The 27,064-nt window shown below is 43.2% G+C and overlaps 1 protein-coding gene across 1 annotated transcript in view; it reads left to right on the forward strand.

The window, feature by feature from the left end:
* Positions 1-499: 499 nt before the first annotated feature.
* Positions 500-27,064, forward strand: part of SIK2 (salt inducible kinase 2) — a 115,951-nt gene continuing 89,386 nt past the window's right edge. Inside the window, exon 1 of the mRNA XM_077249755.1 lies at positions 500-1,294. Within this exon, the coding sequence (XP_077105870.1) occupies positions 1,160-1,294 (135 nt within the window). The 5' untranslated portion in view covers positions 500-1,159. The remainder of the gene's footprint in view (positions 1,295-27,064) is intronic.

Consider the following 27,064-nt stretch of genomic DNA (forward strand, 5'->3'; position numbering starts at 1 on the left):
CTCTCCCTCTGTCTCTCTCCCTCCCTCCCTTTCTCTTTGCCGCTCTCTTTTTCTCCCTCTACCTCTGTCTCTCGCTCCCTCCCTCTCTGCCCCTCTCTCTTTTTCTCCCTCTTCCTGTCTCTCTTTTTCTTTGTTTCTTTCTCCCGCTCTCTTTTTCTCCCTCTGTTTTCCTCCCTCTGTCCCTCTTTCTTTGTCTCTCTCCCTCTGTCTTTCTCTCTGCCCCTCTCTTTCTCGCTCCTTCCCTCTATCTCTCTGCCCCCTCTCTTTTTCTCCCTCTGTCTCTCTGCCCCTCTCTTTTTCTCCCTGTCTCTCTGCCCCCTCTCTGTTTCTCCCTCTGTCTTCCTACCTCTCTCTCTGTCCCTCTCTCCCTGTCTCTAGCTCCCTCTTCCCCTCTCTTTTTCTCCCTCTCTCCGTCTTCCTACCTCTCTCTGCCCCTCTCTCTCCCTTTGCCCCCTCTCTTTTTCTCCCTCTGTCTCTCTGCCCCTCTCTCTTTCTCCCTCTCTCGCTTCCTCTGTCTCTCTGCCCCTCTCTCTTTTTCTCCCTCTCTCCGTCTCTCTCCCGCTCTGCTCTGTGACTGACAGCTCATGCAGAAGGCGCTTGACGTCAGCGCTGGCTCCGGTTGCTAGGGGCAACCCATTTGGCAAGCGAGCTGTGAAGAAGGTTAAAAAAAAAAAAAAAGAAGTCCTAGCGCTCCGCCGAGGCCCCGCCCCCGGCCCTCCTGCAGCCGTGACGTCAATGGACGTGAGCCCTGAGAACATGCAGCAGCGCTGTGCAGGCAGCGGCGGCGGTGGGTAGAGCTGCACTCTGGCTTCCTGCACAGCTGCCTCCGCTCCCGAGTGTGACACGAGCCCGCTCCGCCGCGTCCCCTCACACCGCCGTGACCGGCTGCAACTTCACCAAGTGACTTTCCCGCACCCTCCGCGGACGGAGATGCAGCCCCGTTCACACGGTGCCGGACAATGAGCGCTGCCGCCTGCGCCGGACTCTCCTGCCGGTGTGCACCGAGCGTCTCTTCGTGCTGGACAATGCGTGGTAGTGCCTGAGCGGAGCTCGTCCCTGCAGCCTCATCTCCCCCTTCCCCCGGACTGCCGGCTGTGAGGGGCTGCTCAGCCCGGTTGATGTCTGTGGCCCCTCTGTCCTCCCTGGCCCGGGTCCCAGCATGGTCATGGCGGATTGTCAGAGGCTTGTCCAGAGGGGTCCTGTCCGGGTCGGATTCTACGACATAGAGCGCACTTTAGGGAAAGGGAATTTCGCTGTGGTGAAGCTGGCGCGACACCGCATCACCAAGACCGAGGCAAGTACCCGCCCCCGAGGGGCATCCGGCACCACTGGTGGCCGCCAGGCTCCTACACCTTTCCTGTATTGTTTCTCCCTAAACTGACAAACATATGGAGCACGACTTATGTGAATTTTACTACATCTTCACCTCGGCGGTATTATTTATAGTCGTTCTATAGCACTGACGTATACGGTGGCGCTGTACCGAGAGCGCACGTATCCGTTACGTATATAGGCACATGTTACTGAAGGGGTATTCCCATCTCAGCCATTCATGTGGTGGTCAAGGTTATGGAAACAGCTCTCCTGGTCTCACTACGGTATTATTTATTGTCGTTGTAAAGCACCTACATATTCTGCGGCGCTGTACAGAGAGCGGACGTATCCGTTACGTATATAGGCACATGTTACTGAAGGGGTATTCCCATCTCAGCCATTCATGCGGTGGTCAAGGTTATGGAAACAGCTCTCCTGGTCTCACTACGGTATTATTTATTTGTCGTTGTAAAGCACCTACATATTCTGCAGCGCTGTACCGAGAGCGGACGTATCCGTTACGTATATAGGCACATGTTACTGAAGGGTATTCCCATCTCAGCCATTCATGCAGTGGTCAAGGTTATGGAAACAGCTCTCCTGGTCTCACTACGGTATTATTTATTGTCGTTGTAAAGCACCTACATATTCTGCGGCGCTGTACCGAGAGCGCACGTATCTGTTACATCTGTGTGCACATGCTACTGAAGGGGCATTCCCATGGCGGTCAAGGTAACAAACTGCTGCACTACGGTATTATTTATAGTCGTTATATAGCATCGACGTATACCGCAGCGCTGCACCGAGATCAGACATATCCAATATGTATATATGCACATGCTACTGAAGGGTATTCCCATCTCGGCCTTACACAGTTTTCAAGTTTACAGAAATGGCAAATCTTGTTCTCACTATGGTATTATTTATGGGTCTTAAAAAGCGCCAACGTATACAGTAGCGCAGTACCGATAGCAAACGTATCTGCTACATATATAAGCACATGGTACTGAATGGGTGGGTATTCCTATCTCAGCCACTCATGTGTTGGTCAAGGTTACAGAGGCAGCTGGGCTAGCTGTGCTACGGTATTATTTGTAGTCATTATATAGCACCGACATCTTCCATGGCGCTGTATTAAGGTTTATCCTTTACATATATGCGCAAGCTACTAAAAGGGAATTCCGACCTCATCCATTAGAGTTCCGGAAATGTCACCTTTTGCTCCCACTACGGTATTATTTATAGTTTTATGTGATACCAATATACTGTACGGCGCTGTACTGTGAGCGGACGTATCATTTACTTATATACGCACAAGGTATTAAAGGAGTATTCCCATCTCATTCACTAGCATGGTGGCCAAGGTTACAGAAACGATTGACCTGGCCTCACTACGGTATTATTTATAGTCGTTGCATAGTACTAACATATTCCCTGGCGATGTACGGAGAGCGGACGTATCGGTTTCATATGAAAGTGGGATGTTCATGGGGTATTCCAATCTGAGCCATTCATGCGGTGGTCGGGATTGTGGAACCAGCCATCCTGGCCATTCTACGGTATTATTATTGTTTTATGGCGCCAATATAGTCTTTGGCGCATTAGTTTTGTGATCGGCTATCACACCATTGTAAAATCCACTACCCTTCTTTCCGGCTCGGCCGCGCAGTCGCTAACGCCTTTAATTCTGCTTTATTTACCAATTTTTAGGTCACCGTGCGTCTGTGACCTGTGGATGCCAAGAGCTTCATTCATAACTGTATCTGCAACAGGGAAAAAGTGCTGAAAAAATGTGTGCACCCCCCCCCCCCCCGTATCCCAGCTGAAGGATATAGATGCCGCCATATGCTGCCCATTGTATTACATCCATCCCTATACATCATCAGCTCGGGGTGTCGGTATATGTGATGGTGACATTTCCTCATTTTATGCTTTCTATTTAATTTTCTTTTTTGGACTTGTCATTTTAGCCCCGTAGTACCCAAGCTGTATTTATTTATTTATTTTTTTGCTTGAGCCCAGAAGAGACTAAAATAAATAAAAATACTTACTATCAATGTCTTTATTAAAACACAAATCGGACAGTCAATATTTGCTAATATCTGTTTTATAATTTTATTTATACAATATAGGGGAAGCTTTTGCAGCTTCCACGTTCTTCACTGTGTTGTGCAGAGAAATTGATAATCAGGTTTTTGTTTTTTGCAAATTTTGGTGCATGCCAAAAATGTTGCACTGTTGCAAATGTTGAGGCATGCCATAAATGCTGAGGGAACTGGGCAGGATATGATTAGTGGGCTGGACCCCCATTTGTTTAATTTACTAACATTTTTAACTAAAATTGCAAAAAAATTATTTTGCAAATCTGATTTTCTATTTATGGATAAATTGTTTTTTTTTTTTTTTTTTTAAGATGTTGATAGTGTATATACCCCTATATATTTTAGATGCACCTCAATAAAAGAAATTTGCCTGATTGTAAATGGAGCAGAAATAACTTGTAGGTGAGTGTTCAGCCCCACACTCCCCATAGGAGGATGGGAGTTGTAGTGCAGCTCTGTACAATCATATTTCCTGTTGGGGGCAAGAAGTGTGGCCTTCTTCACATTGCACAAGTTTACATGACCCTGATTTCAGGTCATGCTGGATTGTGCAAATATATGTTACAGATTTTTGGACAGACTTTCTTTTTCAGCTGGTGCATATGTTATGTATCCATGTCTGTGGGAATGTGTACATAACATGTATCTATGCAGTGTGGTACATTTTATCCTGCCTGCCTTTGTTAAATTGCACTGTGTCTTCATATATGCACTGCTTAGTGCTGCACAGATGCAGCAGAGCTGGATTGTTCGTCGAGTTCTTTTCTTTCTCATTGTGCCTATTTGCACTCATGTACAGCCACAGATTGGCAGCTCTGCTACATCTCTAGATAATGCTCAATGTACAAGGTGGTGGTTTTAATAAAAAATGTATCTGTTATTGCAATGCTTCATTTTCTTGCATCCTTCTATGTTGCAAAAATATAACCGTATGCCAAATATAGGGGGGTGAAGTGGTTTGCAATCGCCCCACTGTTATTATAGTGTCAATTTTGGTGAGTTTAGGTCAGCTGAAAGAATAAACTACAAAGACCTGAACCTTTTTATTTACAAATATGGAACATAAAGTTCTAAAAGCTAGTTTCATTGTGACTTTTAATTTCCTCAATTTGACTCTTAGTTGTCATCTTCTGGGACGATCCCTCTATGGGTGATAATGAGACTGCACGCTTTCTCCCGGTAACGTTACTGATAAGGTTTTGCTCCTCTGTTCTCGTTGTCCATCCCGGGTGTTCGATTTCCTCTTGTGTAATAATGATGCTGCGCAGAGAGCCGATGGGGATCGTTCACATCGATGGCCGGCTTGGTAACGGTTAATTTGTCTGTCTACGCAGAGCTGTCGCAGAGCCGGGTTTGTCTTTTGGTATCTGAGATTAAAATATCGCAGCGTGCATGCTGCCCTTTACATAGGACTGCAATTCCAAAGAGTTAAATCCGGCTCTGCTACATGAATTGGGGTCTGTGCACACATTGCAGTTTTGTTGCCTTTTTTTTTCTGCACAGATTTCTTACTATCAGCACAGTGAATGAGATTCCTGAAGTCTCGTGCACACACTGCTTATTTTTTCCTTGCAGATTTAAATCTGCGTCATGTCAGTTCTTTCAGTGTTTTTTTGCTGCAGATTTCACCCCGTGCTAATAGGAAAAATGCATAAAAAATGCATAATTTTTTTCCTGCCAACACATCCGTATTTGCAGCAGACTTTTCTGCTTAAGTAGTGAATGTGTTCTAGTCCATCTCCAGGAGCCAATTTTTTTCTGTCGTAGATTTTTGTGCAAAAAATATCTTTTGATTTATGTGGATGCATTACTTACTAGTTTTTCCAAAGCATTCTACAATAGTTTCTGATGTAATGGCGGCCAATTTCTGCACCTATATTACGGATGCAGGGTCCGAAAGGCTTCGCTCACATGTCCGAATCCTTTTTTTTTTTTCTTTTGCGTACAAGGACATTGAACTATTTATTCTTATCAGAGTGCGGTTCAAGTGTCATCCAATTTTCTTGTACGTGGAGAAATTATATATATATATATATATATATATATATATATATATAAATTTTACATCTCCATTCTGACTGTGAAAATTGGACTCCTCTCTGAAGTTATCCGAGTGTGGCCAGATTTTTTTTTTTTTTTTTTTTTCAAATTCACAGACCCAAAGACTTGCATTGCTGATTTTTGATTTAACCCTCCGATAAAAATCAGACTTGTCTCCAATATTTGCTGCGGACCTCTGTGAACGGTCCCATAGACTTATCACAGGGGTGAGCGCGATCCGCGAGCACTCGTACATAAAAAAATTTAGACGTCTGACTGAGGCCTAAGACCTGCGTTTGGGCATTGTCATCATCCGTCATCTTCTCGTCTCAGGTTTGTTTCTACCTGTTGGCTGATATCTATGATATATGAAGAGTTGTAATGTTTGGACCCCGATGGTGTCCTATAATTTGCTGTCTGGGAGGCCTGTGATCCCCATTTATAATTTTCAGATAGGAGTAACTTTTTCTTTGGCATGTCTCCAGATATTTTGCTTTGATGTGGATGGTTGGGGTGGGGGTCGGCTCTATTGCAGCTCTACCTGTTCCTGTATCAGTCTGTTCCACGTCATTAATGTCAGGTATGTCATTGTCTTGTACACTATGTGCCTGTAACTTAATCTGTACATTCGGCGTGTAGTGCAGCGCTGCACCGAGCACATGTCTATCTGTGCCCTGTGGAGAACAACCAGGACTTCTAGTACTTTTATCTAGAGATGGAATTCTCGACCCCCCACGATGTAATCTCTGTTCTCTAAAGTCACTGAAGTGGTTAAGTGCAATCTCGGTGGTGTTGGGCAATGCAGTGTCTCTGGTACCTGACGTCTCCATACCAGTCATAACTGTCTTTGGCTCTGACGTACTCAAGCAATGCCCAAGAGAAAGAAGGATTGCATTACACCCAGCTGCTGCCACAAAGCCGCCTCTTTTCATCTTTGTCTCTGTGTCTTCTGGCAGATGATGAGCGAGGTCCGTTCACTGACATCAGTACCGATCATAAAGGAGAGAGTTCCAAAGACTCCTGTGCAAATAGTCCCCATTGTGCGCTTGCGTGACCACAACACCAAACACTTCTATGGGGCCAGTAGTGACCACCGCTCTATTCACTTCTACGGGACCATTCACACAGAGATGTAGGGGCTCAATATAAAGCCGGTGAGACCATACACCGCAATGTGCAGAAGCTCAACCATTCAGAGTCTTGTTTTTGTGATCAGCGGGGTTCTCTGAACCCAAACACCCGTAATCTGCAGAAAATGTAAAAATATTTGGTGCAAAAAAGATACATGCTCTTTAAAGGCAATGTGTCATCAGAAAATGCCTTATAAACCATACAACTGATAACACAGGATCTGCCATTCACAATAGGAGATGTCACAGCTCACCTCCTTCTCCTGTACAATGACTGATATCCCCTCTATATACAGTAGATGACACAGAATCCACCGTTCACAATAGGTGATTTCACAGCTCACCTCCTCCTCCTGTACAATGACTGATATCCCCTCTATATACAGTAGATGACACAGAATCCACCGTTCACAATAGGTGATTTCACAGCTCACCTCCTCCTCCTGTACAATGACTGATAGCACATCTATATACAGTAGATGACACAGGATCCACCATTCACAATAGGTGATGTCACAGCTCACCTCCTCCTCCTGTACAATGACTTATAATCTCTATATTCAGTGTATGACACAGGATCCACCATTCACTGTCACAGCTCACCTCCTCCTCCATGCACAGGGTCCACAGCAGCTCCCCATGTTTGCTTGTTTTTTGTTTTTTACTAAGGTTTATGTACCGTAGCTGCTTCCTTTTTTTTTTTTTTTTTTGTTTTCTTTTTTGACTTCTGATTAAAAGGTTTTCTCCCCAGTGATCTATGTGATACCTTTCCATATCCACAATGGCATCTTACTCTGCCAGCTACTAATAATTTAGGCTTTTTTCCTTAAGCTTGATATTAAAAATAAAATACTAAAAACAAACCTGTTTTGTACAGGAGCCTGTGAGTATGGCAGCCGCAATATCCAGAAATTCCCAGCTTTGGAGCGGGGTAGAGCCGTATATAATTAGGAACATTTCATAAGACCAAAATTGGTGTAATAACTCCGGCACGTTTATAATTAGCTATTTTGATTTGCGATTAAATTACCTTTAATTAACCACAGATTTTTTTTTTTCCAATCTGACGAAAAATCATCCTGAAAGATGAGAAATGTAACGTTGGTATTACATGTGCAATATGTGTAAGATGTGATTTCCCTCCCCCCCCCCCCCCCCCCCCCCCCCATCCCAGATGAGCAAAACACAAATTGGGGTAAAAGTTGTCATCATTGAATTAAATTGAAAATGGGGAATGGTGCCACCCAAATTTTTATATTTTATATATGATTACCGTATATAATATTTATTATATATTAGATATATTTCCAGGAGGAATGATGTATTAAAAAAAAAAAAAAAAAAAAAAGGGGGGGGTTCAGAAACTTGTTACACTGTGGTCACCGCCTAGTTGCATGGTCTAACCTTGATATTTGGAGATTATTTTCTGTGGTGAGATTCCAGTAAATGTTTGGTTTCTGCTGATTTCTAGTCTTCTCCCGCTGTTATCGCATCTGTAGCAGCAGAGTTGAGTGGAAAGGAAGTTCCAGCACCTATAGTGCTGGCAGAATGCGGAGGGAAAGGAATAGATGACAAATTAGAGAGCATGAGCATCAGAAGCATTATTTATTTTATTTTTTTTAATTTTATTTTTAAATGCAGGATAAGGGCAGCATGACCAGGTTTGGATGGGTGCACGTTAAGGTGCCGGTATTCCTTTTGTTATCGTCTGCAATTTCTTTAATGTTCTCTATTCATTTTCACGTGTCAGACTTAACCCCCCCCATGACTGAAGATGCGCTAAATGCTTAGGTTAGTTTCCGTCTGTTCTGACCACTTAGATCAATCCTTTCTGTAGGTCGCCGTCCCTATTATCGGTCCATCACAATAAGAGGCGTCTCGTCTCCGAATGATAAATTATAGATATGTCTCTTCTCCGAGCTTTTCTCAACATAGGCCTGAGGGTGAAATTCCTTTAATCTGCCATCTGATAATCCAGGTAATCTGATAAAAAAAAAAAAATAAATGAATGAAAAAAAGTCTAATGTTATGTAATGTCTAAAGGGGTTGTCAAGGATCATAGAAGAACATGGCTGTCGCTTCCCACCACTATGAGCTCTCGCAGCTCGGCTTCACTGAAGTGGATGGCTGAACTGCAGGCTACCTGTAGATGGGGGAGGGGAGAAGAGCTGTTTTTTGGGGAAAAAAAGCACCCATGGCCGCTTTTTTTTTTTTTTTTATGCTAGACAACCTTTTAGAGTGTTTAACACTAGATGCAGAAGAATGAGCAAAGAACCAAATAGAGAAAACTTCAGTAATTAACCATTGGTGCAAGATTTAGATACTCTTTCTATAATCAGAATATCCAACATGTTGATGTGAAATTTAAAGGGGTTGTCAATCTTCCAAATTCCTTAAAGGATTAGTCATTTTAAAGTTTAATTGGAGTATACCCTAAACTCCGCACCACTAATCTGTCTCTCCAGCACCGCAGTGATTAAGCCACGTTTCATTATTTTGTACCTGCAACAAAAAAAAAAAAAAAAACAATTTTGGAGAAAAATCTTCCAACTTCCCCTTTATTTATTGGGATTTTCCTGTATTTGTATGTGGCCCATGTGAGAAAATATTCCCTGCAGGTCACTACCCCAGCGGCCTATAAATATAAAGCTGGAAGCGGTGAAAACTTCCCATTTCTGGAGCTATTTATACGACTAGTAACGAGCGCGACTGGAAAAGTCATCGCTGTGAAAAAACACACACAAAAAAGTCAAAATTCTGAAAAGAACGTTATACACTGCAGAAATAACCGTGAGTCATGGAATTTTTTTTTTTTTTTTTTTTCCACCTCTCTGAATTGTGTTCCATTGTTTTACAGCCAGTAATATCCATGAATAACCTTCTGGGGAAAGAGGAAAACCCCACGTTTATTTTTATGTTCAGTCCTAAATTTGTAAGTTCTTTCTTTTTTTCTTTCTTTTTTTTCTTTTTCTTTCTTTTCTTTTTTTTTCCTTCCTTCCTTCCTTCCTTCCTTCCTTCCTTCCTTCCTTTCTTCCTTCCTTCCTTCCTTCCTTTCCTTTCTTTCTTTCTTTCTTTCTTTCTTTCTTTCTTTCTTTCTTTCTTTCTTTCTTTCTTTCTTTCTTTCTTTCTTTCTTTCTTTCTTTCTTTCTTTCTTTCTTTCTTTCTTTCTTTTCTACTGCAGTGTCTTTCTTTTCTACTGCAGTGTATCTTAAAAACATTTTGGTCTCATTCCATTTTCACTAATGGCTGAGAATAGTTGTATCTGTACTGGGCTTTTAGAGTTTACTTGTTTGTTTATTTTTATGGTGCATTTGAGATTGCAAATAACTAGATAAAATGTCTGATTCCTGTTTGTTACTTGTTAACAAGGGGTTTCCAATCTGAGACTCTTTCAGAAGTCTCCCATACAAATGAACGGAGTCTTTCACGCCTGGTCATCATTCCTTGATGACTCCCATTCTCAATATGGAATCGGATCGCTGGGGGTCCGACTCCTGTCAGCTACCAGACTGGCCGGGCTCGGAACATCACGGGTCCGTGCACTATATAGCGGCCATTCTTGGGTGCCACATCTCAAATCACATTCACTTCAATAGGAACTGTGCTATTCCGGCTCTGTATGCTCTGCCCACAGAGGGAGCAAAAGGCGCCGGACCCCCATTGTTCTAATAGTGATAATCTATCAACAATATACAAATTTTGGACCACCCCTTTAAAGGCAGAACTGGAGCTTTAACAGGTGATTGATGCTTGTGGGATAATTTTTAGGCATTAACTCCTGCCTGTGCCCCTTTTATTTTGGAACTTTAAGACTTATACCTGTATTTGGAAGAAAGTTTACACTTTACCTTTTTTTTCCCTCTCTTGGATTGTTGCTTCCTATTTTTATTATGGATCAATTGCTTTTTCTTTTTTTTTTTTTTACTTTGCAATTTGAGTAGCGACGGAGAAGCGATGGATATCGGCACGTGCAGTTTCCTTCTGCTCGGACGCAAGTACTGCTGCGGTTTGTGCTTCTTTAGCTTATTACAGAATTATTATTATTTTTTTTTTGCCATTTGGGAGTATCGATCACTGCAGTACGGCATCCTGAGCACAAATCGAGATACGTGACTCCGCTGATACTTTACTAACCTCCGCTGATACCCTAATCTAGAATTTTTCATAATGGAGATAACCTGTTCCTATTAGAAGGGAGTCCGCGTTTATTATCTAGGGAAGACGGCTGCTAGGAAAGTCTCACCGCTTATGTGTATTCTATGGAGATCTTACTGGCTCCTATTCAAGCTGTGTAATGCTTCATTTTACCTGCGGAGGCGCTGCAGGGAAATCGAACACTTGCTGTACTATTTCTACAGCTGATTGTCGGGAGGAACTATAAGGGATTTTCCATAGTGGACAACCTGCTCTGTTAAATTATTCTCTCTTAAATGTTAAAGCGGTTGTCAGAGACTAGAAAAATATGACTGTTTTATCTCATAAAACGCCACCACCACTTCCAATGCATTGTCTAGTTTTTGCAATTCTACCCCGTTGAACTGAATGGAGCTGAGCTGCAATACCATGCACAGTCAGGGGTGGCGCTAAAAAAAAAAAAAAAAAAAAAAAAAAACAGCCACGGTTTGTAAGCCTGGACAACTCCTTTAGGCCGGTTTCACACGTCAGTGGCTCCGGTACGTGTGGAGACACTGACTCACGTAGACACATTAAAATCAATGTGTCTCTGCACATGTCAGCATGTTTTCACGGACCGTGTGTCCGTTGGAAAAACACGGAGACATGTCAGTGTTCGTGGGAGCGCTTGTATCACACGGACCCATTAAAGTCAATGGGTCAGTGTAAAACACGTACCTCACACGGATGCTGTATGGGTGCCGTGCAGGAGACAGCGCTACAGTAAGCGCTGTCCCCCCAGCTTGTGGTGCTGAAGCCGCCATTCATTTCTTCTCTCCAGCAGCGTTCGCTGGAGAGAAGGAATGAAAAATCAATGTTTTTTTATTTTTTTTTTGTGTTTAAAATAAAGATCCTTGTCACCACCCCCCTGTGCGCCCTCCCGCTGGAAATAAAATACTCACCCGGCTCCCTCGATGCTTCCTCTCAGCGCCGCAGCTTGTCCTGTATGAGCGGTCACGTGGTGCCGCTCATTAGTGATGAATATGCGGCTCCACCTCCCATAGCGTGACCGCTCATACAGGAAGAAGCTGCAGCGCTGAGAGGAAGCATCGAGGGAGCCGGGTGAGTATTTTATTTCCAGGGGGTGGGAGGGGGGTGGTGACAAGGATCTTTATTTTAAACACACAAAAAATAAAAAAAACAATGATTTTTCATTCCTTCTCTCCAGCGAACGCTGCTGGGAAGAAGGAATGAATTCCGGCTTCAGCACCAGATGCAGGGGACAGCGCTTATCTCTAGCGCTGTCTCCTGCACGGTCCGTGTGGTACCCAGTCAGCACACGGGCGGCACACGGCTGCCGCACGTGTGCCACACTGATGTGCCACGTGAGCACACGGATAACTCCGGTACCGATTTTTCCGGTACCGGAATTATCTGGACGTGTGAGACTGGCCTTAAAGGGGAAGATGGTGATATTTAAAATGGCTCATGCTAGTGTTTAAAAAAAAAATAAATAAAAAAATACTGATTTTACCACAGCTACCCCTCCAACACTTACTTGGTGTTGGCTTTCCTCTGCTGTGCCGGCCTTTCCTCTGCTGTGCCGGCCTTTTCTCTGCTGCGCCGGCCTTTCCTCTGCTGTGCCGTGATGTTAGGTCATGCACATGCTTTCTCTTAAAGGGCTAGTGCCTCCAGGGTTTTGCAGTTGTTTTTTATCGATGTTTTTTGGTTCTAATAAGTATCCTCTCCCCCATCATGCAGAAATTCCTGTAGTACCGGCACTTTCATCGTACACTCTGGAAATATCTGACCCAGATCGTTTCCTGCTGCCTCTCCTGTCCCAATGTATTAAACAATCCTAGTTATTTTTTTTTTATTATTTTTTTTTAAATTAGCAGCAAATAAATGTTTCTCCCCCGGACGCGTCCTTCATCTGTGGATTGCTGTGTTTGATATCAGTGTTTTCTTTGGTATTTTTTTTCTGCTCTCGGTACATTCACAATGAAGTAAGAAAACATCCTCGCCAGTTTGGCCCGAAGCGAACAGATTTTTTTTTTTCCCAACATTCCTGGTGGATTATGTGAAGTTATGGAAATTAGGCAGAGGGTGATGCGAGGCTTTAAGCCGCCGTCCCATATTGCAGCGTGCAGTGTTATTTTATTTTGTAAGTCTGGGGGGGGGGGGGGGGAAGCGTGCTGGAATGTAACACTAATGTCATGTTGTAGAAGGAGAAATTCCACTTGGCTCAGAAATTGTAGCAAATAATCAAAACCAGCATTCAATCAATTAGAGGCCGTGTCCGCGCCGCTCTGCATTAATGGATACATTATTGCAGGGCGACAATGGTCGCTTTCTGCGGACGGACCATCACTGGGGACACGTCCACACTGGAAACAAATAACTTCTTATGGATCGTAGAGATCTTTTGGCACATGAAATATGCAATGTATCCATAATATTTATATATCTATTAATAATTGTAATTACGCTAAAAATCTACATATATTCCTACATCTTTAGGCAAATCGGTGCAGTCCGGACCCCCAAAAGGTCTTTTTCACATTCTTGCTTAGAAAAATAAAGCATTAATTTTAATTGTTTTTTTTTTTTTTTTGTCTTTGCAGGCATTATGGTGGCAATTTATCAGATTTTTTTTTTTTCCTGCATTTTTTATTTAACTCCCATTTTAACAAAGTCTATTATACCCTATGGGGCATGCCTTTTTACTTAAAAAAAAATAAATAAATAAATAAAAAAATGAATTGCTAAACCGCTATATCTGGCGCTGCCAATCCGCCCAATTGCCTTGCTTTGTTAGAGCTGCAGTACCAGGCATAGCCACACAAGCATGAATGGCGCTGTGCTGGCACTGAAGGGGGTGTGATTATTTGTATGTCCCCCCATAATGATCATAGAACTAATATTGTTAGAATCATGTTTTTCTTTTTCTTTTTAAGAACCCATGCAAGCCATTGGATAATGACCATAGCAGTGCATTTTGGGTAGTGAGAGAAAGTTCCAGCACCTACAGTGCTGGCAGAATACTAGACAAATTGTGTTTTGTTTTTTGTTTTGTTTTTTTGCCTCAAAACCATCCCTTCCCTCCAGGAAAAGAAAAAAAAGATGTTGGTGGTCTTTGCATATTTTTTATTTCTTAAGTATTTTATTTTTTTCTGATTGTGTAGCTGATAAACAATTATGGTTTCTCGGCGTTGTTCCCTTAGCGGATCGCTGTGTAATAAATCCAGGTGTCTGAGGAGTTACTGGTAAAAGCGCAACTCGCTGCCGCTCTCCCCTGGGGAGGGATGAGCGCAGCCGTGGAATCTGTCCCTAGTAATTTGCTGTGTGCGTGTTGAAATGAGACCAAAGATAACAAGAGGGCGGTCGGCTCTTCCCAGAGAGGATTCACAGCGTAGAGTAAAATTACTGCGACTCTTATTTTATTTTCGTAACCAGCTCGGGATGTTGGATATTTTGCAATAATCTAGTAAATGGCGTCTGATAATGACCGTAAATCCAAGCTGCGTTTAGTACGTTTGGAAATTATATGGTTACTACCGAAGTATGTGAGCGTGATGTCTTGTAGGGATTTACTGTCACCTTCAATTTAAAGAGGATCGGTCACCGGATCACAAGTGGACAGACATTTATTTTTAATTCCTGGTACTCCTTTTCTCATTGTACAGGAGGAGGAGGTGAGCTGTGACATCACCTGTTTTGAATGGTGGAGCCTGTGTTATCTACTGTATATAGAGGTGTTATCAGTCATTGTACAGGAGGAGGAGGTGAGCTGTGACATCACCTATTGTGAATGGTGGATCCCGTGTTATCTACTGTATATAGAGGTGTTATCAGTCATTGTACAGGAGGAGGAGGTGAGCTGTGACATCACCTATTGTGAATGGTGGATCCCGTGTTATCTACTGTATATAGAGGGGTTATCAGTCATTGTAATCCTGTATTTGATAATGAGACTGCTGAAAAGTCTTCTGTGCAGAGCATGAAAAATGAGTATAATATTAGTCCCAGTGTGAAAATTACTAAATTATTTTTTTATTTGTATTTTTTCAGTAAAGATATGACATGGAAAGTTGAGACAAAAATCCACTGAAACATAAAAACCTTATTTGAACCCGGGGTCCTTTTCCTTTTAAACTGCAGACAGCTATTATTCTATGATTTTTGGTGGAAAATCTGCAATTCTCTATAAGGCTACGTTCCCACCATGAGTTTTTTTTTCTGCTGCATATGTTCAAATGCAAATGCCAGTAACCTGTTTTACTTAATAGGTGCAGAAAATCTGCAACATCAAAAACTCCCCAAAACGTCATCGTGGGAACGAAGCCTAAATCTACCAGGTAATTATAGGATGTGGCAGGTTATTATGGGACGGCTGGTTCTGCGCTTCCCCTAATATAAACTCCGGCGCTGCCTCTCACGGCCCGGACCTGTAGCGCAGGGAGTTACGAGCATCGTCTGGTGGAGCTTTCACAGGGAGACTTCTCTGATAGTTTGGTGACCTCATTATTAGGGAATCTGCACCTCTAATCCTTTACCTCGTCTGAACCTTTCACATGTGACACGACAGAAAAAAAAAAAATGCTTTAAGCATTTCCACTCTGGAAACAGATCCTGTATCAACAGGTTGAGGATTTGCAAACAGGAGAGGTGTATCCGGAAGCGCGGCGGAGTGTAAATGTCAAGTGACGTCAAATGTTGTGATGCATTCTTTCTCATGAGAAGTATTAATTCTGAGCGAGCTGTCATCACCGAGCTGGTGGCAGCGAGGCAGCGTCCCAATCCGTCCGTCCAACTGCATGTCTGTGGGAGACGGCTACTACCTCCACTACTAGCCTGCTGTGCGCAACATCGTGAAATCTGCAGGAAGAAGATCCAAAAAAATTGCTTCAATTGTGTGGAAAAAAAAACCAAAAAACTTTCAACTTTCCAAAAACGCTGTGCACAGATAGTTTTCTCTGAACTTCCTCAAGTGTGCAACCTGGAGAAGGCTCGGTTTGATAGACCATTTTTGGCCCAACTTTTGCACTTTTGTCTGCTAAGGACCTTTTCTCAGCGTAAATGGACCGGCGTTGGGGATTTTTAAGTAACTGGAAAATTTCTGTTCTGCGTTTATTAATTTTCCTCAGTGACTTCAAAACGGAAAGAAACAAAAAAGAATCTGATATCGAATCCGCAAGAGTCCCTGCAAATTTATGGAATGTTGCTCCAAAAATAGGCAAAGCTTGCACAAACCTCTCACATAAATGTTAGTTTCTTGGCAAGATTGGGGGAGCAAAATTACCACCTCTCTATTTTGCCAGTGCCATTGTCTGACTACGAAACGGTCTACATCTCATCTGGACGCCAGAGCTGGTAACAGCTGGTAAAGAAAATAATCTGTGCCCGATGTGATGGTACCGCTGAATGTCTGGAGTTGGAAGGGTTGTCCAGGACTAACGTATCTGTGACCTTTTGAGCCCTCCATCCACATTAAACTAGTGTCGGCCAAGCCCACCGATATTGACAGGTGTGGCCAACAGTCTGTGTATAGATCCTTGGACAATTTTCAGAGGAGATATTGATCTAACATGTCCAATTTTAGACTGCCGATTGTATGGCCTCCAGGAAATAAGCAGTCTATGGAAGAATTTGGCAGAGGCTTTCTCGGAGGGAACACCAGCGCTCTTTTGTATTGGAGAGTCATTACGTTCAGTCATCATAGGTGTGTGGGGACTTTAGGATCAGTAATTGAGATCGTTGGGAATACCCGTCACCCCTACCGATCTCATTGATGACCTATCCTATGGAAAGATCATCGAAGGTTAGACCTGGATAACCCCTTTAACTCCATGTGACATCTCCAGACATTCAGCTGCTTTGGGCACAGTTTTGAACCCGTAGGAATGTAAGCAACCAATGAAGAATTGATTGTGACATTGGCGGCCCCGTCAGTGCGCAGTCAGAGGTTGACTTATTGTTAATCTTGGCAGGACGGACCGTGGCAGAATAAAAGCTGTTTACTTTGTGCAAATATTTCTCATTTTTTTACAAACATCTCAGACTCCAGGTTTATTTACTCACCCTTATTTTATCTCCTTTCATCAGCAATTACATAAAGCGCACGTTGTTACGTGGCCAGCTCTGTGCCGCAAACATTAACTCCATGGATACCAGGGGCCCGGCGCTCAGCCTCGTCCTAGCAACGTGGCCAAGTGCATTTTTCATGGTGACGTTTGGAAAGTGGGATATGAGTTTGGAGCAGTAAAAAAAAAAAAATAATTTTAGTGGGTGGGAAATTTTTTGTCCCTTTTTTATTAAAAAAAAAAATTAATTAAAAGCTAAATGCAACGTTCAAATTCCCTGCACGGTCATCGTTCAGCCTTTTTCAGCAGCTAAGACCGAGGTGACCCTCACAGAACTATTTTGTGACACAAAAGGAGGTCAGCGCCAAAGAGCATTAGAGGAGAGGAAAGGATTTGTCTGGGTCAATAGCTGCTCATCAGTGCATCATCGAAGCTTCTCCGTGTCTGGACCATCTTGGGTTTAGGAGGACAAGCTACCGTAAACCCAGTCTAGTAATCTCAGGCTGAACCGTCTAAGTTCTAGGTCACTGTGTCTTTGCTTAGTGGCCCCTGCTCGGATGAACGTGATGTGAGATATTAAGGGAATTGAGTTTCTTACGTGTTCTTAACCTAAATCAGGAGTGCTCTTCAGACAGTGAAGGAGAGCAGCTAAAATTGCCTTTATACTAAGGCTGTGGTCTCAAAACGCTCGGTGCATGTCGGAGGTCCTTCTGCTGAGATGCCGCTTCCTAAATGTCGCATGCAAAGCGGTATGTGTGACCCTAGCCTTACAAATTAGAGCTGCATTCCCTTTAAGGAAATATTGTACTTTTTTACTCGCTCGTCTCAGTCTTTTTGGCTCTGAATCGAACATTATTGCGCATGTGCTGCAGTCGCTCTATTCAAGGCTCTTCTTAGCGTTCATTCACATACTGCATGTTAGGTGCCAATTTTCTGTTTGGAATTTGCATGTAGAAAATCAGTAACGTAATAATAACCAGCTAAATAAAACTGCAAAGAAATAAACCACCTGTGTGGATTTTCAAATCTGCTGCATGTTTGTACTTTTTTTTTCCAGAATTCAGCATGGATTTCATTCGATGTAATGAAAAGTTCCACCATGTTGGAAGTTTGGATTTACAAACTTTAGTTTTTTAAAATGTTGTCCTCTAGTTAATACTTTTTTGCAATCAAGGCAGCAGACGGTGGCGCGCTCAGCGCAGCAGACGGTGGCGCGCTAAGCTATCGGGGTATTTTCAAGCTCGGCACTTTGGGTTAAAGCGGCCTGGTTCATTCATCTCATCCCGTTTACGCTCATGAGGCCAATTATTATTATTATTATTTATACTTTTTTATAGCGCCATTTATTCCATGGCTCTTTACATGTGAAAAAGGGGCAAATATAGACAAATACAATAAACATGAGCAAAAAACAAGGCAGACAGGTACACGAGGAGAGCGGACCTGCCCGCGAGGGCTCACAGCCAATGGAGGATTAAGAATGTATGTCTACCTTGTGGCGATTGGTGGGGGGTCCCAGTGGTGGGGCCTATACTGAGCTATTAACATCTTTCCAATGGATAGAACATAATTCATGTTGACCCAGGATACCCTATTAACTTTCTAATTCTTTTTCCTAGTGCTCGGCACTCTACAAAGGATCATTTTGAAGGTATCCTCCGCACCATTGAAGACAGGGCTCTACAGAGCATTGATCTTAGGGTGCTGGAAGCTCCTTCTTGTGATTTCTGGGGTTCCCCAAGTTCAGACCCCCATCGATCAGCAATCTAGCACATTACATATACTGTACATGGGGGAGAACTTGCAACGTTTAGAAATCCTCCCGATGGAACGTGGATTCCCAGGTACACCACAAATAGTCACTCGTTTCGTATAATTCTGCCGGTCAGTGGAGATGTGATAGGTTTGTGCACTAAGCTTATATGTAGGACTAAGGAATTAGCCTTGATGCTGAGTGATCCAACTTGGATAATAATTAGGTTAAGAAGTGGGTAAGCTGTTAAGGATCCTTACCCCTTTTGACCGCGAACAGACAGAAATCCAGACTGGGTTAATAATGGATCAGCACAGGTTGGCGTCATCCGTTGCTGTCCTGTCCTTGGGCAGATTACCACGTTAGAAATCGGGAGCGTTTCAGCCAGTGACCTCACGTTGTTCTTGTTTAACCTTATATAGCTGATAATTGAGGTGTTTTTTTTTTTTTAAAACACAAATTTTCTTACAAAACAAATCTGCCTCAGAAATCAATTCCAGCCAGAAAGAATTTTCTGAAAAAGCTAGGTGGTTTTCAAGCATTTTTCTCTCTTAAATATCTGCCAAAGTCCTACCAAATGAAGAATGACCTGCACTGCTACATGGGCGCTTCAGTGGGCGTACGATTGATCCCTAATGCTACGCTGAGATTTCGGTGGGCTTCAGCTCAGTCCTACCTGTTGCACCAAGAATCCGCTTAATTTCTACTGGAGTGCCGTCACTTAAGTGGGAAGCTGCTTAATTCCTACTGCTGTACCGCTAGTTCAGTGGGCATAAACTTTGCACCACCACTACTTTGGGCATAAGCTTGATCACTGGGACACCAGAACTTGGTGGGCATCAGCTTGATTCCTACTGCTACACATCAGCTTGATCCCAACTTCTACACCGCCTGTTCAGTGGCAGTTGGTTTGATCTATACTTCTATACTGCCACCTCAGTTGGCATCAGTGCCCAAGATTCTATTAAATCCAACATGTTGGTGAGTTTCTTTGTCCTTCGTTACTATTCTTAAAGGGAACCTGTCACCCCGTTTTTTTCTCCCCCAGATCCTGCTCATCTTTCCATTGGTGGCGTAGTGGTGTGCGCATGCCCAACAGGCGAATCCACCACGCAGCTGAAGGAAAAGAGCGCGATCTGCGCTATTCAGCGGTTTATCAGTGGGCGCGGCCATCTTCCTGAGGGTAGTGCTCGGCTTCAGGAAAATGGCCGCCGCGATCTCCATCTGCGCACGCGCGGCATCCCGCGGCCATTTTCCTGAAGCCCCGGGAAGCCGAGCACTACCATCTGCGCACGCGCGGCCTCAGGAAGAAGGCCGCGCCCACCGATAAACCTTCAGCTGCGCAGTGGATTCGCCTGTTGGGCATGCGCACACCACTACGCCACCAACGGAAAGATGAGCAGGATCTGGGGGAGAAACAGCGATGTCACCACGCCCATATGACCAGACCAGCGTGAGTGACAGCCCAAAACGGCGACTTTACAAAGGTATTTCGGCAGCATAGGTGGGGAATAAAGGCACAAAAAATACACTAATGTAAAGCACAGCTCTGCCCCTATTTAACGCTATTTTTATCTTATCTTGAAAAAACGGGGTGACAGGTTCCCTTTAAGTCTCGGCACCAATAGTCCTCTAATATCATTGTTCCCACATCTCCTATTTTGGTGCTGCAGGTTCAGGCTTTTCTCCCGATCGCGTGCCCTTTTTGTTCAATGGTAGGTGCGAGACCTTCAGTCGTGTTTCAGCCGCTGTCTCAGGATGTATAAGAAGGTTGAAACGTTTTTCTGAAATGCACGAGGAGGAGGAAAAGTTTTTCTTCAAGGGCATTTGTACATGATCCCGACAGCTCTTGTGCCAGTACCCAGATGTGACCACAACAGGGTGTGTTTTCTACGAGGGTGACTAAAGATTTTCAGATTTCAATGGCTCCCATGTTTTATAGCTTGGTCTCATATGGGTGACTTGGCAAAACCCAAATAGAAATGAGAACTCAAGCGGCAACGAGGACAGTAAGCGGGGTGGGGCTGTTAATTGACATAATATATTTAGTCATTGGATGACTGCACCTATGTAAAGTGCAGCATCTCCTCTCGCCAATGCCACCTGGCATTATTGGGGCAGAACACGATTCTCCCGCCATGATTTTTCCACAGGTCACTGGTAATGCTACCGAGCACAGGCTGGGACATTTGACATATTGACAGAATATTCTACAGATGCAGACGCAACGATGGGAAATTGGCCCAGTCAAACTCTGGCCATGATTCAGGGGATGCTGTACTCATGGGGACAGCTGTGTGTGCGTGGTCACCTCTCCTTTGACAGCGGTGTGCAATGGGTCATGTTTTTAACATATCCATCATACATTTGTCATGTCTGATCGATATGAGGCTGTCCCGGTTCTCCCAGGACAGGTGTGGATGGACGCATCGCGGCACTCACGGGACAGATGTCGACGAGGGCGTCCCGATACCCTCTCTGGGGACGGATGGGGGCGTCCCGATACCCTCTCTGGGGACGGAGGGGTGGGGGCCCGACCCTCTCTGGGGACGGAGGGGTGGGGGCCCTGACCCTCTCTGGGGACGGAGGGGTGGAGGCCCTGACCCTCTCTGGGGACGGAGGGGTGGGGGCCCCGACCCTCTCTGGGGACGGAGGGGTGGGGGCCCCGACCCTCTCTGGGGACGGAGGGGTGGGGGCCCCGACCCTCTCTGGGGACGGAGGGGTGGGGGCCCCGACCCTCTCTGGGGACGGAGGGGTGGGGGCCCCGACCCTCTCTGGGGACGGAGGGGTGGGGGCCCCGACCCTCTCTGGGGACGGAGGGGTGGGGGCCCCGACCCGGCATCAACACGTGTATTGGAGAGTGAAGAACAAATAACTTCGCTTAATCAAAGTGCACCTTTTATACAATGTTTGCTTCAAAGCATGGCCATTAAGGGTAATCCCATATATTTGAAGATCACTCTTGTTTGTTGTCCCCAGCTGTAGTGTCCAATAGTTATCTGAGGGAATAGATTGATCCCCTTTAAATTAGATGGCGCTTCAAAGGTATTAAATAAAAAAAAAAAATCATATTCTTACATGGATTAAGTGTTCTTGAACTAGGATCTGCGTCTGACGTTGAACGGAGTCTGATGCCTCAGAATATTTCCATTAGAAAATCATGAAAGAATTATCCATAAATGGTTGGGGTTGAGGGCCAATCTTACCATCCTGAACTTTGTGTCGTCGTCTTGTCATGCTTGGCAATATTTTCTGTTTTGTTGACTGGCGATACATGAATACATGAGTGACTTTGCTTCCCCAAATTGTCCTCCTCTGTATTATGATTGCCCAACCTGTTACGGTACATCCCTCTTCTGGGACCTCAATTTTTAGGGACAAATGGGTTAGGAGCAGTCACAACCTCCATTGTTTTTGCAGCCCCGTTAGCCATATCGGAATTTTTTTTTTTTTTTCTGCCGATAAGTAGCGTGATATTTATTTAAGATGGATTTCGAAAGGTCAAGTAGATGACGGCTTGACTAAAACTTGTGCAGATCCGCAGCATTTTGCAGAAATGTGCAATGGATTTTAGAAAGAAGTGTGAACGTATCCTAATGCTTGTCATTTCGTAATGAGCTGTGACGAGTAAAGAACGTAAGGAAGCAGAGGATGCTGTGTATGGCGTGCAACCGGGAGATAAGGAGGAGCTGCTGCGCTGTCCGTGCACGGGGCCCTGGAGATAAATGAAGGACCTGGCAGATCGCCGCTGTCGCCAACATCTGTCTCCTTGTGAACTTTTATCTGAAACTTTACCATGAACTATAATTCTTTTTCAGAATTTCTTGTACTTTTTTTTTTTTTTTTTTTTTTTTTTTTCACCCATTAACCCATTAAATATTTAGTTCATGGGCGATTTTATTGTAATTTCACCTTCTTAATTTTATACCTCGGGATCTCACGGCTCTGTGAAAACATCTTAATATAGATTTTTTTTTTTTCTTTTTACTGTTCTGGCATAGCTGGAAATGAATCTTCAGCCATTAACATATCAGTATGTTGCCGTTACGACAAATTCCTCTAATCACAATGTTCCAAGTTATGTCCAAGAGGCAGCAGGAGGAGGGAATAAATAGGCGCCTATTACAAAAGCGTGGCGAATCATTAATACACAGTCCCGGGTACAAATAACAGACATTGAATTGTTCATCACACCTCCATCCAGATACCCCTGCTGTGGCTGGCATTTCATACAGAATGAGGCCGCTCGCCTGTGGAATAACTAATCCGCTATTTATTGAAGAAAAAAAAAAGCCTTATTAACTCTGCAATTAATAAAAATAAATCTCCTTTACGCCAGGAACAACCCTGGATGTTCATTCAATTTCTCCATCCCCTTTATTCCTTTATTTGCCCCCTCACTTCTATAAAAATAAAACCATTTCTGGTTTAGCTGAGAAATACATCATCATCATCCTCATCATTCTCATCATCATCACCATGATTACCGTACATCTTCGTTTTTGTTTCCTTTTATAAAAAAAAAACAACTTTCTCAACACTAATAAATACTCAGGTCAGTGGTGACATTTCCATAGCTTAGTAGGGTCTCTTTTTGGTGTGTTTTTTTCACCAGTTTTCCCCTCTTTAGTCACTAGCTCTGTTTTTCAGTTGTCTCTGAGCCAGTGGGTGTGGACTAGCTGGAATGATGTCTCCTATACACAGCACACACAGACATGAGGGATTCCTGCTTTCCTGTTTCTGTTTAGAAGCAGCTGCATGGTAGACATTATACATTTTTTCTGAGCAGAGTAGCTGTGAATCCAGTCCTGGAGTGAAATGATGACTTGTTAGAAAGTAGCAGCAACATGGAGGACATTATAAATTACTGAGCAGGATAGGTGCGAATCCAGCTCTGGAGTGAAATGACTTGTTAGAAAGTAGCAGCAGCATGGAGGACATTATAAATTACTGAGCAGGATAGGTGTGAATCCTGTCCTGGAGTGAAATGACTTGTTGGAAAGTAGAAGCATGGAGGACATTAAACAGTAGTATTAAGCTTGGTAGTTGTTAATCCAGCATTGGACTAAAATGACTATCCTAGAAAGTAACAGCAGCATGGAGGACATTTAGGGCTCATTTCCACATGTGAGGCACACGTCCGTATCTCGCATGTGGAAACCAAGCTGTGGAGCCGGCACTCCAGAGCGGAGTGTGCGGCCGCATAGGAACACATGGAGCTGCACAGCTCCGCTCCAAAGTGCCGGCGCCAGAGCTTGGTTTCCACATGCGAGATACGGACTGTGCCTCGCATGTGGAAATGAGCCCTTATACAGCAATACTGAGCAGGGTAACTGTGAATCCAGCACTAAAACACAAGAAAGCAACAGCAGCCGTCTTTGTTCGTCTCTTTGCTTCTTTCACTCTTCTTCCTCACCATATACTTTAATAGGCAACTGTATTCTGATCCTTCAGTGAACTGGAATATTTTACCTGGTTTTCAGAGAAAATTAGGAGTCCAGGAGGAGGAGAATCTGCTCGAGTGGGGAAAAGAAGCCTATTTTGCGAATAAGATGTATTATAAAGGCTCTTATTCACTTATACCATTGATTTTTATCAACTTTGTTTGAAAACATAAGCATGTGGGTTGTCATGTGGTCATTCGTATGTCTATTTTGAGCAGTAATCCAAATAGACATGGCTGTGGATATTAACAGAAATACGTGTAAAAAGTAGGAATGTGAAATCTGGAATTGCTATGCATATTTTTATTTGTATTATTGGGTTGGACTGGCTCTTTAAAGTGGACCTGTAATATTGGGCATGCTGGTCTATGTCCATGCTTCAGCAACCTATTACAGAGGAAAAGGAGCTGAGCTGATTGATATAATTTTTTGGGGAATAAATTCTGTGTAATTGATAATTAAACAAGTCTCTTCTCAATCTGGCTTAAGAGTCCAGTGGGCGGTCCTAATCAGTAGGACTCCTAAACCCAGCAGAAGCCGAGATGATAACCAAATTAAAAGTTCTTCAGATTTTTTACCACTAAACTATATAGTTAAGGGATAAACTCTGCTCCTGCTGGGTTTAGTAGTGCTTTAGGGCAGCCTCACTGATTTAGGACCGCCCACCGGACTCTTAAACCGGAATGAGCAGAGATTAGATTACAAATTACACTGAATCTTTTCCCACAAATCTATATAGCAATCTTCTCGGCTCCTCCTGCTGTACAGCATGGTGCTGGCGGACTGCACCGAATTTTCAATATTCCCTGATAATGAAGAATGTCGCTGATATAGTCACTAACTATCTAGAGCCATATCTCCTACCTGTGCAGCGCGGTAGGTGCATATAAACATGCGGTTGTCAGATTGTAAAGTTGTGTTCCAACATCTGCGTAAACCCAAATCGATCAAAAATAGCTTTTATGCCTATAATTTCCAAACTTTGCAAATATAATTTATACTGTAATAAAAGCGGGCCGGCAGAATGGTACAATTACGGGTTATCTTTAGCTTATTGCAATGTCCTGACTCCATATATCTGTGGAAATAGCAATTTTAGAGGGGGTTATTCAGCAGGCTTTTTCTTTTTTCTCAGACAGCGCCACTGTTGTCTATTGGCTGTGCTTGGTATTGCATCCGTGCATTAAGATGAGTTGCAGTACCACTTATAGGCCACCGACAAAGAGTGGCGCTGTTCCAAGGACAAACTTTTTAATTCCACCGTACAAACCTTGAATTCTATGTTTTTGTATATGACAAGCTGAATAAATGTTTCCTGTTTCCTCTCAGTAATCCAGCTGCCGACAGCTGTTTTGCCATAGGAATGGTTAATAATATCTCTGGTTATTTTAGTTTTATGTCCTTTTTTTTTTGTTTTTTTTTGTTTATGGATAGAACAGAATACTCTGTCCACTGCGTTAATGATCTGCCCGGGATGACGAAATGTTTATTCCCAGTTTTGGCCTCTATCTGATCTCCGCGTTACCCTTCTGAGGTCAGAGGAAGTCATCATTTTCCCAACATTGACTTTTTAGCATTTCACAACTCTGTAACTTGGAGTTCACCTCCTTGGTTTTCCTTTTTGCGTCATTTTTGTTGCCTTTTTCTTATCTATTTCCAGTATGTATCAATCCTGACGTATTCCAAGCGCAAATGCAAAAGCATCTAATGATCTAAGCGCCTGTTCACATTTACATTTTTGTCGCTCAAAAAAGAAAAAAAGAGCGCAGCATTTTACACAACAAGCAAAGTGAATGAGATTTCCGAAATCTCCAGCACTCGCTACTTTTTTTTTTTTTTTCCTTTTTGTACCTCCAGGCTATGTTCACACATTGCATCATTGCTGCATTTTTTTTCCCCCATTCCAAATCCTGCTCTTTTGTCAGTAAAGAAGCAGCTTCAAAAAAAGCAGGCTTTGTGCCCTGTTTTTATTTTTTCCTGTGGCTTTTTTTGTTGTTGCATTTTTACTGTCTCTTGTGCATGCTGATAAAGTTTAGTATGTTGTTTTTTTTTTGTTTGTTTGTTTTTTTTCGTATACCCGTTGATTTGACTGGGTGATAATTTGATAATGGGTAAATATTTTATTAAAAAAAAACCTCAGATGTCTTATTGACTTATTAGAGTGTGGGTGGCCGTAGTTTTGCCCACTGGTTCAGCCTGAGAAGTTTTTGGGGACTTTTTTTTTTTTTTTTCACTTTATTGGGGTTGTCTGTTACAGTGGAGTAGCACTGGGCATGCTCGACCACCGCTCTGTTTATTCTCTTTTTGACTGTCGAAGGCTACAATTTGCTTTTATCAGAAGTGTCCAAAGAGAATGGAAGGAGGAACAGTCAGTCCTGAGCATAAACCTACACAAATTCTGGTGATTGATGGTGTGGGGTGAGGGGGTTCTCTGCAGTCGGACCTTCAAAGTTCTAAGAAGTTATCACCTATCCAGTGGACATCCCCTTTAAATTAAGATATTTTGATGAAAATCTTTTTTTTGCAATAAAGTTTATTTTTAAAATGTTGCATTGTTTTTTGAATTCTACAGCTTCTATGTGTCACAGTACATGTATGTGTCAGACGATAAAACGTTCGGATCAGTTCAAATGTAACTTTTTCAACTGGTTGTGAATCAGAATAGAAGATGGTCCTGGAGAAGAGAGAGAGAAGGGTTTTGGATTAGAGAACAAACTCGCTGATGGATTTTACTGTTAACTTCGTCTGCTATGTACTGTGATACATAGAGGCTGAAGGAAGCCAAACAGTCCAGGATGTTTAATCAAACCCTATTACAAAAATACTTTGCATCCCAAAAAATACACAGATTGCCCCCTAAAAGTGTCCACAACCTTTTAAGATTAACTTTACTTTTCGAAGTATCTATGGCGGTGGTATGTTGGAATACATTCTGTGACGAGGGTTGTTGTAGATAATCATTGGCTCCTTTAAGCCGCGTGCTATTTTATGTTTGGCAACACGGCGCGGTAAGTGAATGTAAAGCGTTAGTTACTGAGATCATTAGGAGAATAGCAATGTCATCGTGTGAGCAAAACCAACACGA

The sequence above is a fragment of the Ranitomeya variabilis genome, chromosome 4 (genome assembly GCF_051348905.1).
Source record: "Ranitomeya variabilis isolate aRanVar5 chromosome 4, aRanVar5.hap1, whole genome shotgun sequence".
NCBI lineage: Eukaryota > Metazoa > Chordata > Amphibia > Anura > Dendrobatidae > Ranitomeya > Ranitomeya variabilis.